A 12,032-nucleotide genomic window follows, 5' to 3' on the forward strand; every position below is an offset into this window, starting at 1 on the left:
ATGTGAAGTATATATGTACCAATACTGATGAGAGGTATATTGAATCATCATAAGGATATAACATCTGGAATATATATTAAATGTTGATACCAGGTGCCAGTTTGGAACTTCTTTACCTTGATAAAGGCTGACTTTCAACATAATGTGCTCTCTTCTTATCTTGAATGTATTTACCTTTGGATGCCACAAAAGAGCCAACAGCTAAGCAAATAGCAAAGGTCTGGTATAGCCCAAACTTTCCCAGCTCTGCTGTTACTTGCTTGGCTACAAGAAGGCAAAGTATTAATTACTTTAATTACTTTAACTGGCAGAGTGAAATGGTCCTTTGAGTAAGTGATAAGGGCAGGAGGGGTTTCAAAGCAGCTCCATATGGCTCTTGAGTTGATGCACTTCCAAACTTTGTGGTGTAGTGATAAGAGTTTTCATTCACTGAGACTGTGCTAGAACAATAGAGTGAAAATATCATTTATATTTTGGTTATATCATATATGTTCCATCTATAAACATACAAGCGTGATTGTCCTCTGTATATAACTCATAAATATAAGTCGGCCGTAAATAATTTTTTTAACATATGTGTTGCTTCCTTTGTGATCACCACACAGTTTTTTCCTGAAGCACAAAAATCGCTGCAGGTGCATCTACACTGTAGAAATAATTCAGTTTGACACCACTTCAAGTGCTACAGCTCCACCCTATGGATTTCTGGGATTTGTAGTATTACAAGGTCTTTAACCTTCTCTGTCAAAGAGTGCTAGTGCCTCACCAAATTACAAATCCCAAGATTCTGTAGGATGGACCCATGGCAGTTCAAGTGGTGTCAAACTACATTATTGTTACAGTGCAAATGCACCTTGCCTCTCCCCATCCACTGCTACATAAACATGCCACCCATTTAAAGTTATATTTACTATGTATAAAACATAATGATTCAGTCCACCAGCATTTCTTTGGCCTTGTACACATGATATGACATAATGTAGATTTTCCACTTGGTCCATAAACCAGCTTCACCTTGAGTGCACATTCTTTTCCTCCCATATGGTCAGAGAGATAACACCGATCAAGTCTTGCAAATTTCACTGGCTTGTCTTTATGTACGAACTGAAGATCATGGTTTAAAAATACAAGCTCTGCATTGTTTGAAAGCATGCTCACTTCAAAACCTTTTTTGGATTGTTTTCCTGTGGGGTTTTTTTAAAAGAAACTAATTGGAGACTGTTTTAAACTACAGTCTGTGACTTGAATGCAACATCTAAAGTGAATGTTAACTTGGCAGGAATCTTCCTCCAGACTTTACAGGCAGATGAAAGGGACCTGAACCTGAGGCTTCAGTATAACTCCTTCCAGCTCATGTTTATCACTCTGAAGTCTGGTATAGTAGTATGTGAGTGAAGCAGGCCATCAGAGAAACATTAGTCAAAAACACTTTCAGAAGTCACTCTGATTAAAAAGAGCATCGCATTTCTTCAGGGTGCTGAGTGTTTAGCTGGATTTGACTGCTGCCATGGACATATATTCATTGTTGTAGTCATGAGAGCTGTGGACATGTTGACAAAGCTGAGGACAAAGAGAAAGAGGCATGGATTTTAGAATGGCAATTTCTATACATGGCAATTTCCATACATATAAATCAGGAATGAGAATCATGCCTCCCTCCAGATTTTGTTGGCTGCAAGTCCCAGCAGCTCTACCTTGCGTAGTCAATGATGAGGAATGGTGGGAGGTGCAGTCCAACACCATATGGGAGGGACATATGATTCCACTTATATATCAACACAAACATACACAAACTTAGCTTTCCTTCTTTATAGGATAATTCATTTTTTTCATAGTTTGTGTAATATTTTCTGACATATATCTTCAAACTGGTTTGGTAGGCAACAAATGTATTGCAATATGTGAATGGCAATGAGAACATCTCCCCTCACCCCCCACCCCAATATACTGATATCAGGAAGATGGTATTAGTGCAAGCTTACCAGTGCATGTACTGGCCCAAGACATATATATTAACATCATCATTGTCATCAACCCACTTTTTTTCTAGTTCAAGATTCAAGACAGTTTAAAATGTAGTTAAACTATCAAGAAATCTAAACCAGTTAAAAATATAAGCTACTAAAAAGAAAACAACAAAGAGAAAATGCAGCACATAGGGCCATTCCCCTTAACCATCAGTCCTCAATGGCATGCCAAAACAAAAAGATCTTCATCTGCCTTCAAAAAGATAACACCTAACTTCTTTGGAAAGAGGGTTTCAAAGTCTGGGGGCAACCACTAAGAATCCCTCTCTTATGTTTTCAACAGAGTTACCTGTGAAGATGATGGCACAGAAAAAATGTCCTCTCCAGAATATCTCAAAACACAGGTAGGTTTATATGGGAGAATGTGGTCCTTCAGGTAACCTGACCTGATCCACAGAGGGCTTTACAAGTTATAATAGCACTTTGACTTGTGCCTGGAAACAAACCAGCAGCCAGTAGAGCTGTTTTTTAAAAAAGGAGATGTGTAGTCTCTGTAGGCAGCCCCATTTCACAATCTAGCTGCAGCTTTTTGGATCAGTAGAAGTTTCCACTCTGGGAAAAATGATAATGAACTGTTCCTAATCACCAACTTTCAAAAACTCATTTTGACGCACTCTGGAAAGTCCACTGTTAGAAGGGAATCAGCCATGATCTCTGTCTACTTCCCATGGCTATGAAATGTTGCTTAAATAATTTGCCAGGGCCCACCAATTATGTGTTACTCTTTTAGAAAGAAGCAATCAGGGGAATTGCTGCTTTGGATATTTTGCTGATGTGCACAAAGTTTTCTCTCTCTATTTCCTAAGACTCCGAGTCTTTAAATCAATAAACAACTCTGTCTTGTAAAAATTAAAACTAAATTGCTGCCACCGGTGACTGAATTCTGGTAGTAAGTAAATGGCTCAATTTTTGTTCATCCAAGCAGTTTTAATTCAGCATGCAGACTGGAATTTATCACATGAGGCAGTAAATCACAATTGGAGCAGGGTAATCATGTCTCTGGCTGAGACTTATCAGATGATGTTGGCCTTCTCTTGTTGTTTTCTCAGTGGAAGATCATTTGGAAAGTGGTCTTTTTCATTAACACAAAAACACCATTAATGGCCTCCTTTCCTGCTATGGTACTGTTACCATTTGCTGTGCAATAATTCAATTCTGTTTTAATGCTGATTCTGAGTGATCAGAGGGTGGTTAGTGGGCTTACCACTGATCAAGGGAGAAGGACAAGGGGGTGGACAAGTTCATCTGATTTCCTTTCAATTGTCAAAGTAACTGAGAAAATGTTAAACTTTTTTTTCTATATAGAAAAATAAAACCTATTTGCAAATGACCAGCCTGCCTTCCCAAGAGGAAAAACTTTGATCACTACCTCATCACCCCATGTATTTTTCCAGCATCGTAGCCCAATTCCAGACTCTCACTCACACACACCTGGAAGTATAAGTGGAAGATCAAGTTTTATCGTGTATGTATCTTGATATTTTGATATCTTGCACGTTATTGTTGATATGGTCAGTTGACTAACCAATAAACTAGTTGTTATAAGTGGAAAGAGTCTTACAGTCTAAAAAGCATTTATTTCACTACCCCTTTATACTGTTCTTATGGCTAAGCTTCAGACTTCATTAATTGCTAGCAGATCAATCACTACTTTCGCTGCTGGCTTTCATCTGCCAGTGATTAATAAAGTCTATCCCAAATCAGAAAGCTGCCCTCTCCAACAAAGAAAAAAAGACCTTTTAAAATGTTAGATGGTTTTCATATCATTTTATATTTCTGGGAAGATCATCTGTCTCTCTTTGTGTATGTGCATGCACAACACACATGTGTGACCAACTAAGAAAAAGAGGAGAGATAATGTTTTAGAGGAGGTAATGGGAGGGCCGTCTCAAATGCTGAGTGTGATAAGCTGTTAGCACATGAAGGTTGCAATACCAGAAAGGTTTCCTAAAGTGTGATAGGGAAGAGAGGAAACTTGATTGTACGGTCCACCCTCCATATCAACAATTTTTTTATTCACAGATTCAACAATCACGTCTTGAAAATATTTTAAAATATATAGAAATTCCAAAAGAAAATTTTGATTTTGCCATTTTATATAAGAGACACTGTTTTATTAAGCCACTGTATTTAATGGTACTTGAGCATCCACAGATTTTGGTATCCAGAACTGGTCCTGGAACTAAACCCCAGTGGATACCATAGGTCCACTTTATACCATTTTTGAAAACAACACTATTTTAGTGGGAGAACAGCCTGGTGTGACAAAGTCCTCTGTTATCTCACTTACTTGGCCACTAAATGAAAGCTCAGCACCACCATTCCATCTCTACAAGGAAGTAGTTTTTGGAAAACTTACCACATTTCTGAAGCTATAAGTTATTAAACAGAAGATGCAGATAACAAGGGCAAAAATAGTGAGTCCAATGAGTATCCACGATGTCGGTTCTGATAACAAGCAGGGTTCCTCCGAAGCTAAGCAGGATTTGTTGGACTCTTGAACAAAAGCAACACAGTACCTAGAATTAGTATTGGAGGCCTAAGACTACCATGATGAGTTGTCTATGTGATATAGGCCAATGGCTTACCTAGATTCCTCTTTCCTTCATCCTCAACAGTGGTAAACCCTATTGTTTCTAATAGTATGGCATTAGCTGCTGATGGGAAAAAGGCAGGAGGCAAAATGGGACTGACAGAGGGAGCAGTCAGACATTTAAAATGTTCTTCTTCCTCCAGAATAGATTAGGCATGTATGTGCAAACTGTGCATATGAAGCATGATTACTATCATGTTGCCATATTAGCCTGGTTTGGATATACATTTCTTGGCTCAATAAAACTGGCTCAATTTCTTGTTTGTTTGTATTTATCTTGTTATTAAAATCAATAAAAGTAATAAACAAACAAACAAACCAGGCTTTTTCCTGTGCCTGACATCTCTACTCTGCTCAGTACACTGTAATAAGATGAGAAATCATTAACTAACCCTAGTTTCTTGCTATGTCTGAGCCAGGAAACAATGATTACCATTGTTTGGAACAAGCCAGGATTTTAAACCACCATTTGAAATTATTATCTTGTGTTATGTACATTCAAATTGCTTTTGTGTATGCCAAATGTTGAATTCACTGAAAGATTATGGCACAGGTGATGGCTGGTGATTTCAGAAAGCTGTGCACCACTCTGTTTCTATAAAGCCAAATGCTAGAATACTTGGCTCAGGAGCCTTGCCCTCAGTTCCTACAAACATTTTGAGATTAATAAATCTGTAACATGCATATCCCTCCTCTTTATCCTAATGCCTCTTGGGTGTCACAGCCTCCATTTAATCCCCATTGTCTGCAAGAATTGCATAGACAGAAGTGAGCACTTTACCAGATCCTCCTGGATTCACTCTGAATCCAGGTTTCAACTCCAATGTGAATTTTGTGCAGAAAAAGTCCTGAACTACAAATAATCTTGAGAACACTCTGCAGTTTTCAAAGACTTTCTTGCAATGGGGAAAAAATGGCTAAAACTATTTATTGCTTCCTTTGAAAATGAAACTAGTAAAGAATTACATTCCTAGTGATGACAAATAGACATTTATGACTCAAAACAACCACTGAACAAACCTTGCATTTCTGTTCTTGCTAAACAATTGAGGCTTGTAGGCCAGTCTTCCCTGTTTCTTATTGGGCTCTGTTTATCCGTATTCCTAAAGGTATCACCGAGAGCAATTTGAAATGTTCTAGATTTATTTTACTGATAGATTTCAAATGAAATTTTTAATAACGGCTGTTACTGGGCTTGGGTTTTATTCGTTTTAGTCAGCTTACCAACCAGCTGGCTACAAAAAGCTGAACAGGTATAGAAGAAATAAACTAAATATATTTTCAGGTGGGTACCATCTGTTGCTGATGTTCTGAGCCAGATTTCAGATTTTAAAAACAACCTTACTCTTTACACTGAGGTTGTCAGGTGATGAGATTAAAAGACTTTGGTTTTGGGATCCTTTCCCTAGAACTATTAGATAGAGACAGGCCGATAGTGGCCATATCTCCACTCTTATTGTCCTTGTAGTGGGGAAGTTTCATCTGGTTTCTTTCTTTCTTTCTTTCTTTCTCTCATTCTTTTTAAAATTCATTTATACCCTGCTTTTCTCTCAATAATGGGACTCAAGGTGGCTAGCAACACATTTAAAAAAAACAATACAGTGGTACCCCGGGATACGAATTGATCGCGTTACGAAATTTCCGGGATACGAAAAAGTTAGATTGGAAAAAACTGTTCCGGGATACGAAGGTTTTTTCGGGTTACAAAATTTTTTTCGGCGCGAAATTCAAACGCGCGGCTTGCCAGCGCTAACGGAAAGCCCTTTTCGGCTTGCGAAATGCATCGGGTTACGAACGCCGCGGCGGAACGAATTAATTTCGTAACCTGAGGGAGCACTGTATAGATTAAAAATATACAATGTCATTAATAAAAGTATAAATCTAAGAGTTATATAAGAGTGGGATTGTTTTAATATGTGTACATTGTATTTGTCCTTTTAAACTGATGTGTGTTTTAACTGATGCTCTTTGTTAATAGTTGCTATCTCCCACCTTGATCCATGGGGAGAGGCAGTCAAGAAATTGTTGTTATTTAAAAAGTGGTTATAAAGTTAAAATAGTAAATTTTAAAAACATTACAGTTCATTAAAGTACCATGTGTGGACCTTTAAAACAGTACTGTACAGCATTAATACCCCACCCCAGTCAGTTTTTCAAAGCCCAATAGCATAAAACTGTTTTGACTTGCTGATGGAAGGAAAGCAGGGATGGGCCATCCTGGCCTCCATAGAATCCCAAAATCTGGGAGCAACTACCAAGAAAGCCCTCTCACTAGTTCCCACCAAATGAGATTGGGAAGGTGGTGGGGCAGAGAGAAGGGCCTCTCCAGCTGATAGTAAGGCTCATAAAGGGAAGTATGCACATTCAAATAACCTAGACCAAAGCCATATAGGACTTTATAGGTCAAAACCTAGAGGCCCAGAAATGCACCAGTAACCAGTAGATCTGTTTTAACAAGGTAGTTGTGTGCTTCCTATAGCCAGCCCCAGTTAAGAACCTGGCTGAAACACTTCAGTTTTGGCCAACTGAAGTTTCTGACCATTTTTCAAAGGCAGCCCTAAACAGACCACATTACAGTAATCCAAACAGGATGTAACCAAGCCATGTATCATCATGGCCAGATCCACTTTTCCAGGAATGGGCACAGGTGGCTCAAGGCCTTAAAACTGTGAAAATCTGCTGGGCCTAGAAGCACAGTAAACAGCATTTTCTCTGCAGAAAACAATTCTGTGGATGAAATCTGATTCTCATCAGTCCAGGATTTTGCTCATCAGGATTTCTCAACACTTGAGAAATATGCCTTCAGCCATTTTTCAAATCATTTCAAATATTTTTTTTTCCATCCATAATCATCACCCTAATGGAAAAAGCCAAGAAGATTATCCTACCTTCAATGTATAGATGTTTTTCACCTGCTTTACATCGAGAAAAAACTGGAGTAAGAATGTCTCGGCAGCATGTATAAGTATCGCTGTGCTTGCTTTTTAAATTTTTCAGTATGAATGATACTTTATCACCAGAATGCACAACATCACAAAAGTCCTTCTCACTCTTGACATCTTTTTTACCATTGTCTATATAGAGACTACAGACTTCTCTCTGCCCCTTGAACAGTTTCATATCAAATCCTTTCACATTACTAGGCAAAGGGCAATGAAATGTGAAGTTTTCTTTTGGGAATTCATCAGTTTTCTGAGAATAGGAGAGGAGGCCTGCAGAGAGATGATTTGGAGAAAAAAGAGGAAATGATCAACAAAATTGACTACCTGATTGATTTTTAACATTAAAAAAGTGCTACGGGAACAATGTGTAGTTATTTATTTTCTTTTTTTTTTTAAAGAGGGAAACATTAAAGGAAAAGAGGGAAAGGGTGAGTTATGCCATCATTTCTCAACACCTAATCCCTGATATTCTATCCAATCCCATTATTGGTACCATGAGCAGCAAGGAATATCTCTCTGGTCTGTCATTTTTTTGAATACTACTCAGATGATTTGCTTGACCCAAAAAAGTTCTTTGTGTCTCTGTAGCCTAAGAGCAAGACTTTCTAGGTAGAATCCAGCTTTAGAGGTATTCATCAGGTGGGCTGAGAAAAGGAATCTTACCTGATCCCCTTTTAACCATGACAGCCTCTCTGCCACCATCATCACCACCCAAAAAGTGCTACATAGTGACTCGGGGGTTCCTGCTTAATGGGGTCAGCTATAGTGTGGGGAAAATGTTGGAGGAGCTGAAAAAACCATTATTATTATTATTATTTTCAAAACTATTGGTGTGCATTCAGTCTGGAAAAGAGTAAATTAGATGCATTATTTTAGCTGTTTTGGTCAAATGTAAGGTAACTGCAAATTGTATTCTTGGGAGGGGCCTGCATAGCAGCTAGCCTTACATTCCAAACTACAAGAATAGATTTCCCAGATCTGTCTTTATGTCTGGACAGCTACTGGTTAGTCAGACTATGGGGCTTGACAGCCGGGTCGGGGACACGTTAAGCTCACACCATGCCCCTAATCCAGCCCTTTGAGAGCACAAAAAGGGGTAGTAAAAAGTGGCTCCTTTTTGCATCCTCACAAGGGTGCCATAGCCATGGCAGTACGGCTATATGGCACTCCTTTGGTGCTGTGTCGTATGGACGCAGCGCCAGAGGAGTGTCATGACACCATGCACCATATGGAGTGACACACGGCATCATGGCACCCTGGGGGCAGAGTCACGGCATGCGTCATCTGGATGTGATGCCCCGAATTCGCCCCCAGGCCGGCCTTTCAAGCCAGTCTGTACAGGGCCTATGTAGCCCTGGTTACAGGGTTTAAGGTAAAGAAAGAAGGAAAAGCAAATACTTGAAAGAGAGATTCTGTGGTAGATCAGGTCACCTTTCTTTTCACAGAAAGAACTCCAGGTGTGCTTAGTAATGAGTTCAAAGAGTGAGTGCCACTGAAGATGTCCACTAGAGAGCAATTTTCTGTGGCCATTAACACAGGGAAAGACATGAGCGTGAAGTGAAGCCAGGGCTCAAAGGAGGAATGGTGCCTTTGTGTGTAGTGTAGAAGACCTGTGAGACTGAGCCATGTGAAGCAGAACAATGTCGTGCCAGAAGGAGTTTTGAATCTGAAGGAGGTACATAGGAAAAGCACAACCTGATTCTTATTCCCTTTTCCCCAAAGAAAATGTGTGTGGGGGGGTGAACCACATTTATCATTCTGCTTCATCCTAGTGCAAAGAGAAACCACAGGCAAGAATTCTTATATGTGGTCCATGCATCCAGCACCAAATTTGCCATCCCCAACATCAACACTTGTGCCAGGCCCTTTAAACCCACTGGCTAGTGCCACAAACCTGACCATGGTGGGGAAGCGCTACTCATCCAGGGCACTGTTTGTCTGAAGGACAGTTCTGGCTGCAGATAACACTTTGTTGTATCATTCTCCAGATAAGCAAATAGATCAGCCCCAATGAATTGCACCAAACAAAACAAAACAGACCTACCTTTAGGACAAGGTTCAAGTGACGAACAGTTCTCAACACCTAAAAGAAATTAAACAACATGGTAATAACATGGCAACATTATCATTGTTGCCCAGGAGTGAGCAACTTTTGGTCCTACAGCTATTGTTGGACAGCAGCAACCTTCATTAGACAGTCAACCCATTGAAGCCAGTGGGACCTACATTAGTTGTGACAAATTCAAATCCTATTGATGTTAGTTGATCTACTCTAAGCATGAGTAAATCGTATAACAAAATACAATGAGTAAACCCAGTGTATGTTTTTATTATCCATGTGTTATCATAGCACAAATAAATTAGTACCTTTCAGTATGGTCATTGCAAAGTTGTGCTCTGAGAGTCCCCATCATGATCATTGTGAATAAGAGTCAAACCAGTCATTATTCTAATTGTTCCATGCAATTAATGTGTGATTCATTTTGTATGTTTAAATTGTAGGCATGGTGGGGTGATCAGAACCACTGAACACAGAGCATGATGACTGGTACTGATAGGAGTTTCCTTCCTGAGGCTGATAGAAACTTGGGAGCAGATTTATTGGCGAAAGATATAAAAACCATAGCTTTTTGAAATGATCCCAATCATCTTTGGAAGGTTGCTGGTACTTTAAAGTATTTATGCAATCTACATGTACTTTAAGAAGCCAAAGACTTATTAAAAGTACCTTGGTGTTATTTAATACTAGGGGGATGTTGCTCCCACATCCATGGCCTAGACACCAGCCTTTCAGATGTGAGTCCCCTTGTGACTACCAGAAGAAAACAATGGAATAGTTCAGAAACCATATGCAGTTTGAATTTCAGAGGCAGCATAGTCACCTCTTCTATGCAGAACATAATAATAATAATAATAATAATAATAATAATAATAATAATAATAATAATAATTTGTATCCTGCCTCTCCCTGTATTGGATCCAGGCGGGTAACAACAAACAAAGGAACAATAAAAAATACTACACAGCAAGCCACAAGTAAAAACATAGCAAAACATATCAAATTATAATTCTCTTTCTCCCTCCCACCCTAGAAATGAAACTAGCAAGCAGACCTGGTAGACTTGCCATTTGTTCTCGGGGAATCTGATGCAAGCTTTATAGATTTTCTGCAAATTTACATGAATATGTTTGCTTTTAATACTTTCTGCTGCTATATTGGTAAACAAAATACTACTGCAAAAGTCTGCAGTGTTTCTATAAGTCCCTCACTTTTGGCCTATATAGACAAGAATATTGTCTGGGAAGGGAGACTCCATGAGACCCCTGCCTCAGGACTTCTAGTAATCTAACTCCATGATCAGCAGACCAAGACTTGCCTTCATCTCCTTTCCTGACCCTTGTTTCATTATTTTATCATCTTATTTCTTTTCTCACATTACCTGATTAAATACAAATGACTATCTCTCCAGTCATTCCGCTGTAGCCCATGACTGGAACAACAAGAGAACAATTTCAATATTAGTAACTTCTTTCCTTCACTCCCGCTTTATGCCTTCCAAGGAGCTTCTTTAAAACATTTCGCCTGTACTAATTTTGATTATATTTTTTCTTTCTTTCTATTTATCCTTATGTTACGCTTATAAATTATGAAAAATTATGCTAAACTGCCAATTAAAAATGGAGAGAGTGAAAAATTAGAACTTTATTTCCTCCCCACCATCACTACATTCTCCTTCAAGCAGCATTTGCTACAGCAACTTTCTCTTCAGTGGGTCTTACTTCCAGTCTTCACTGTTGTGTGCCTCCAAATAATTTCTGACATATGGTGATCCTAAAGTCACCCTTATCACAAGGTTTTCTTGGCATGATTTCTTCAAAAGGGATTTGCCATTGCCATCCTCTGAGGCTGAAAGAGTATGAAGTTTCTGCAATTGAGTGAAGATTGGAACACTAGTTTCGTGAATCCTAGCCCAACATTCAAACCACGGACATCACCCACAATATTAGGGGGACTTTCACGTGGTCATCTGCCAATGTGATTTATGCCCTTCAGCACTCTGCATCAGGCAAACAGGCCAGTCCCTGTGCCAGAGGTTAAATGGACATAAACCAGATATTAGGAATGAGAATACACAAAATCCAGTGGCAGAACATTTCAATCTCCCAGGGCATTCCATCTCAGGCCTCAGAACAGCAGTCATTGAACAAAGGAACTACAATGGAAGATTGGAAAGAGAAGCAGCAGAATTGGAATTCATCCATAGACTACAGTCTATCAACAATGGGTTGAACAAAGATAATGGTTTCCTGGCACACTACACACATTTCAAGACGAACCCCTATCCTCATAGGAGGCACCCTTGACCTGTTCATCACTCTGTTTCCCACACTCATCTCTTCTCCTCACCTACAGGCTCAACGGCCATTGTTAAAATTGGACTTGCCACTTCATTTCCATACACAAAGGAT

The 12,032-nt window shown here is 39.2% G+C and overlaps 1 protein-coding gene across 1 annotated transcript in view; it reads right to left on the bottom strand.

Annotated features, from left to right (window-relative positions):
- Positions 1-424: 424 nt before the first annotated feature.
- Positions 425-12,032, bottom strand: part of LOC121919432 — a 14,280-nt gene continuing 2,672 nt past the window's right edge. Inside the window, exons 2-5 of the mRNA XM_042446017.1 lie at positions 9,607-9,645; positions 7,509-7,832; positions 4,387-4,523; positions 425-1,560 (exon numbers count right to left, since the gene is read on the bottom strand). Of these exons, the coding sequence (XP_042301951.1) occupies positions 1,486-1,560; positions 4,387-4,523; positions 7,509-7,832; positions 9,607-9,645 (575 nt within the window). The 3' untranslated portion in view covers positions 425-1,485. The remainder of the gene's footprint in view (positions 1,561-4,386; positions 4,524-7,508; positions 7,833-9,606; positions 9,646-12,032) is intronic.

The sequence above is a fragment of the Sceloporus undulatus genome, chromosome 1 (genome assembly GCF_019175285.1).
Source record: "Sceloporus undulatus isolate JIND9_A2432 ecotype Alabama chromosome 1, SceUnd_v1.1, whole genome shotgun sequence".
Classification (NCBI taxonomy): Eukaryota; Metazoa; Chordata; class Lepidosauria; order Squamata; family Phrynosomatidae; genus Sceloporus; species Sceloporus undulatus.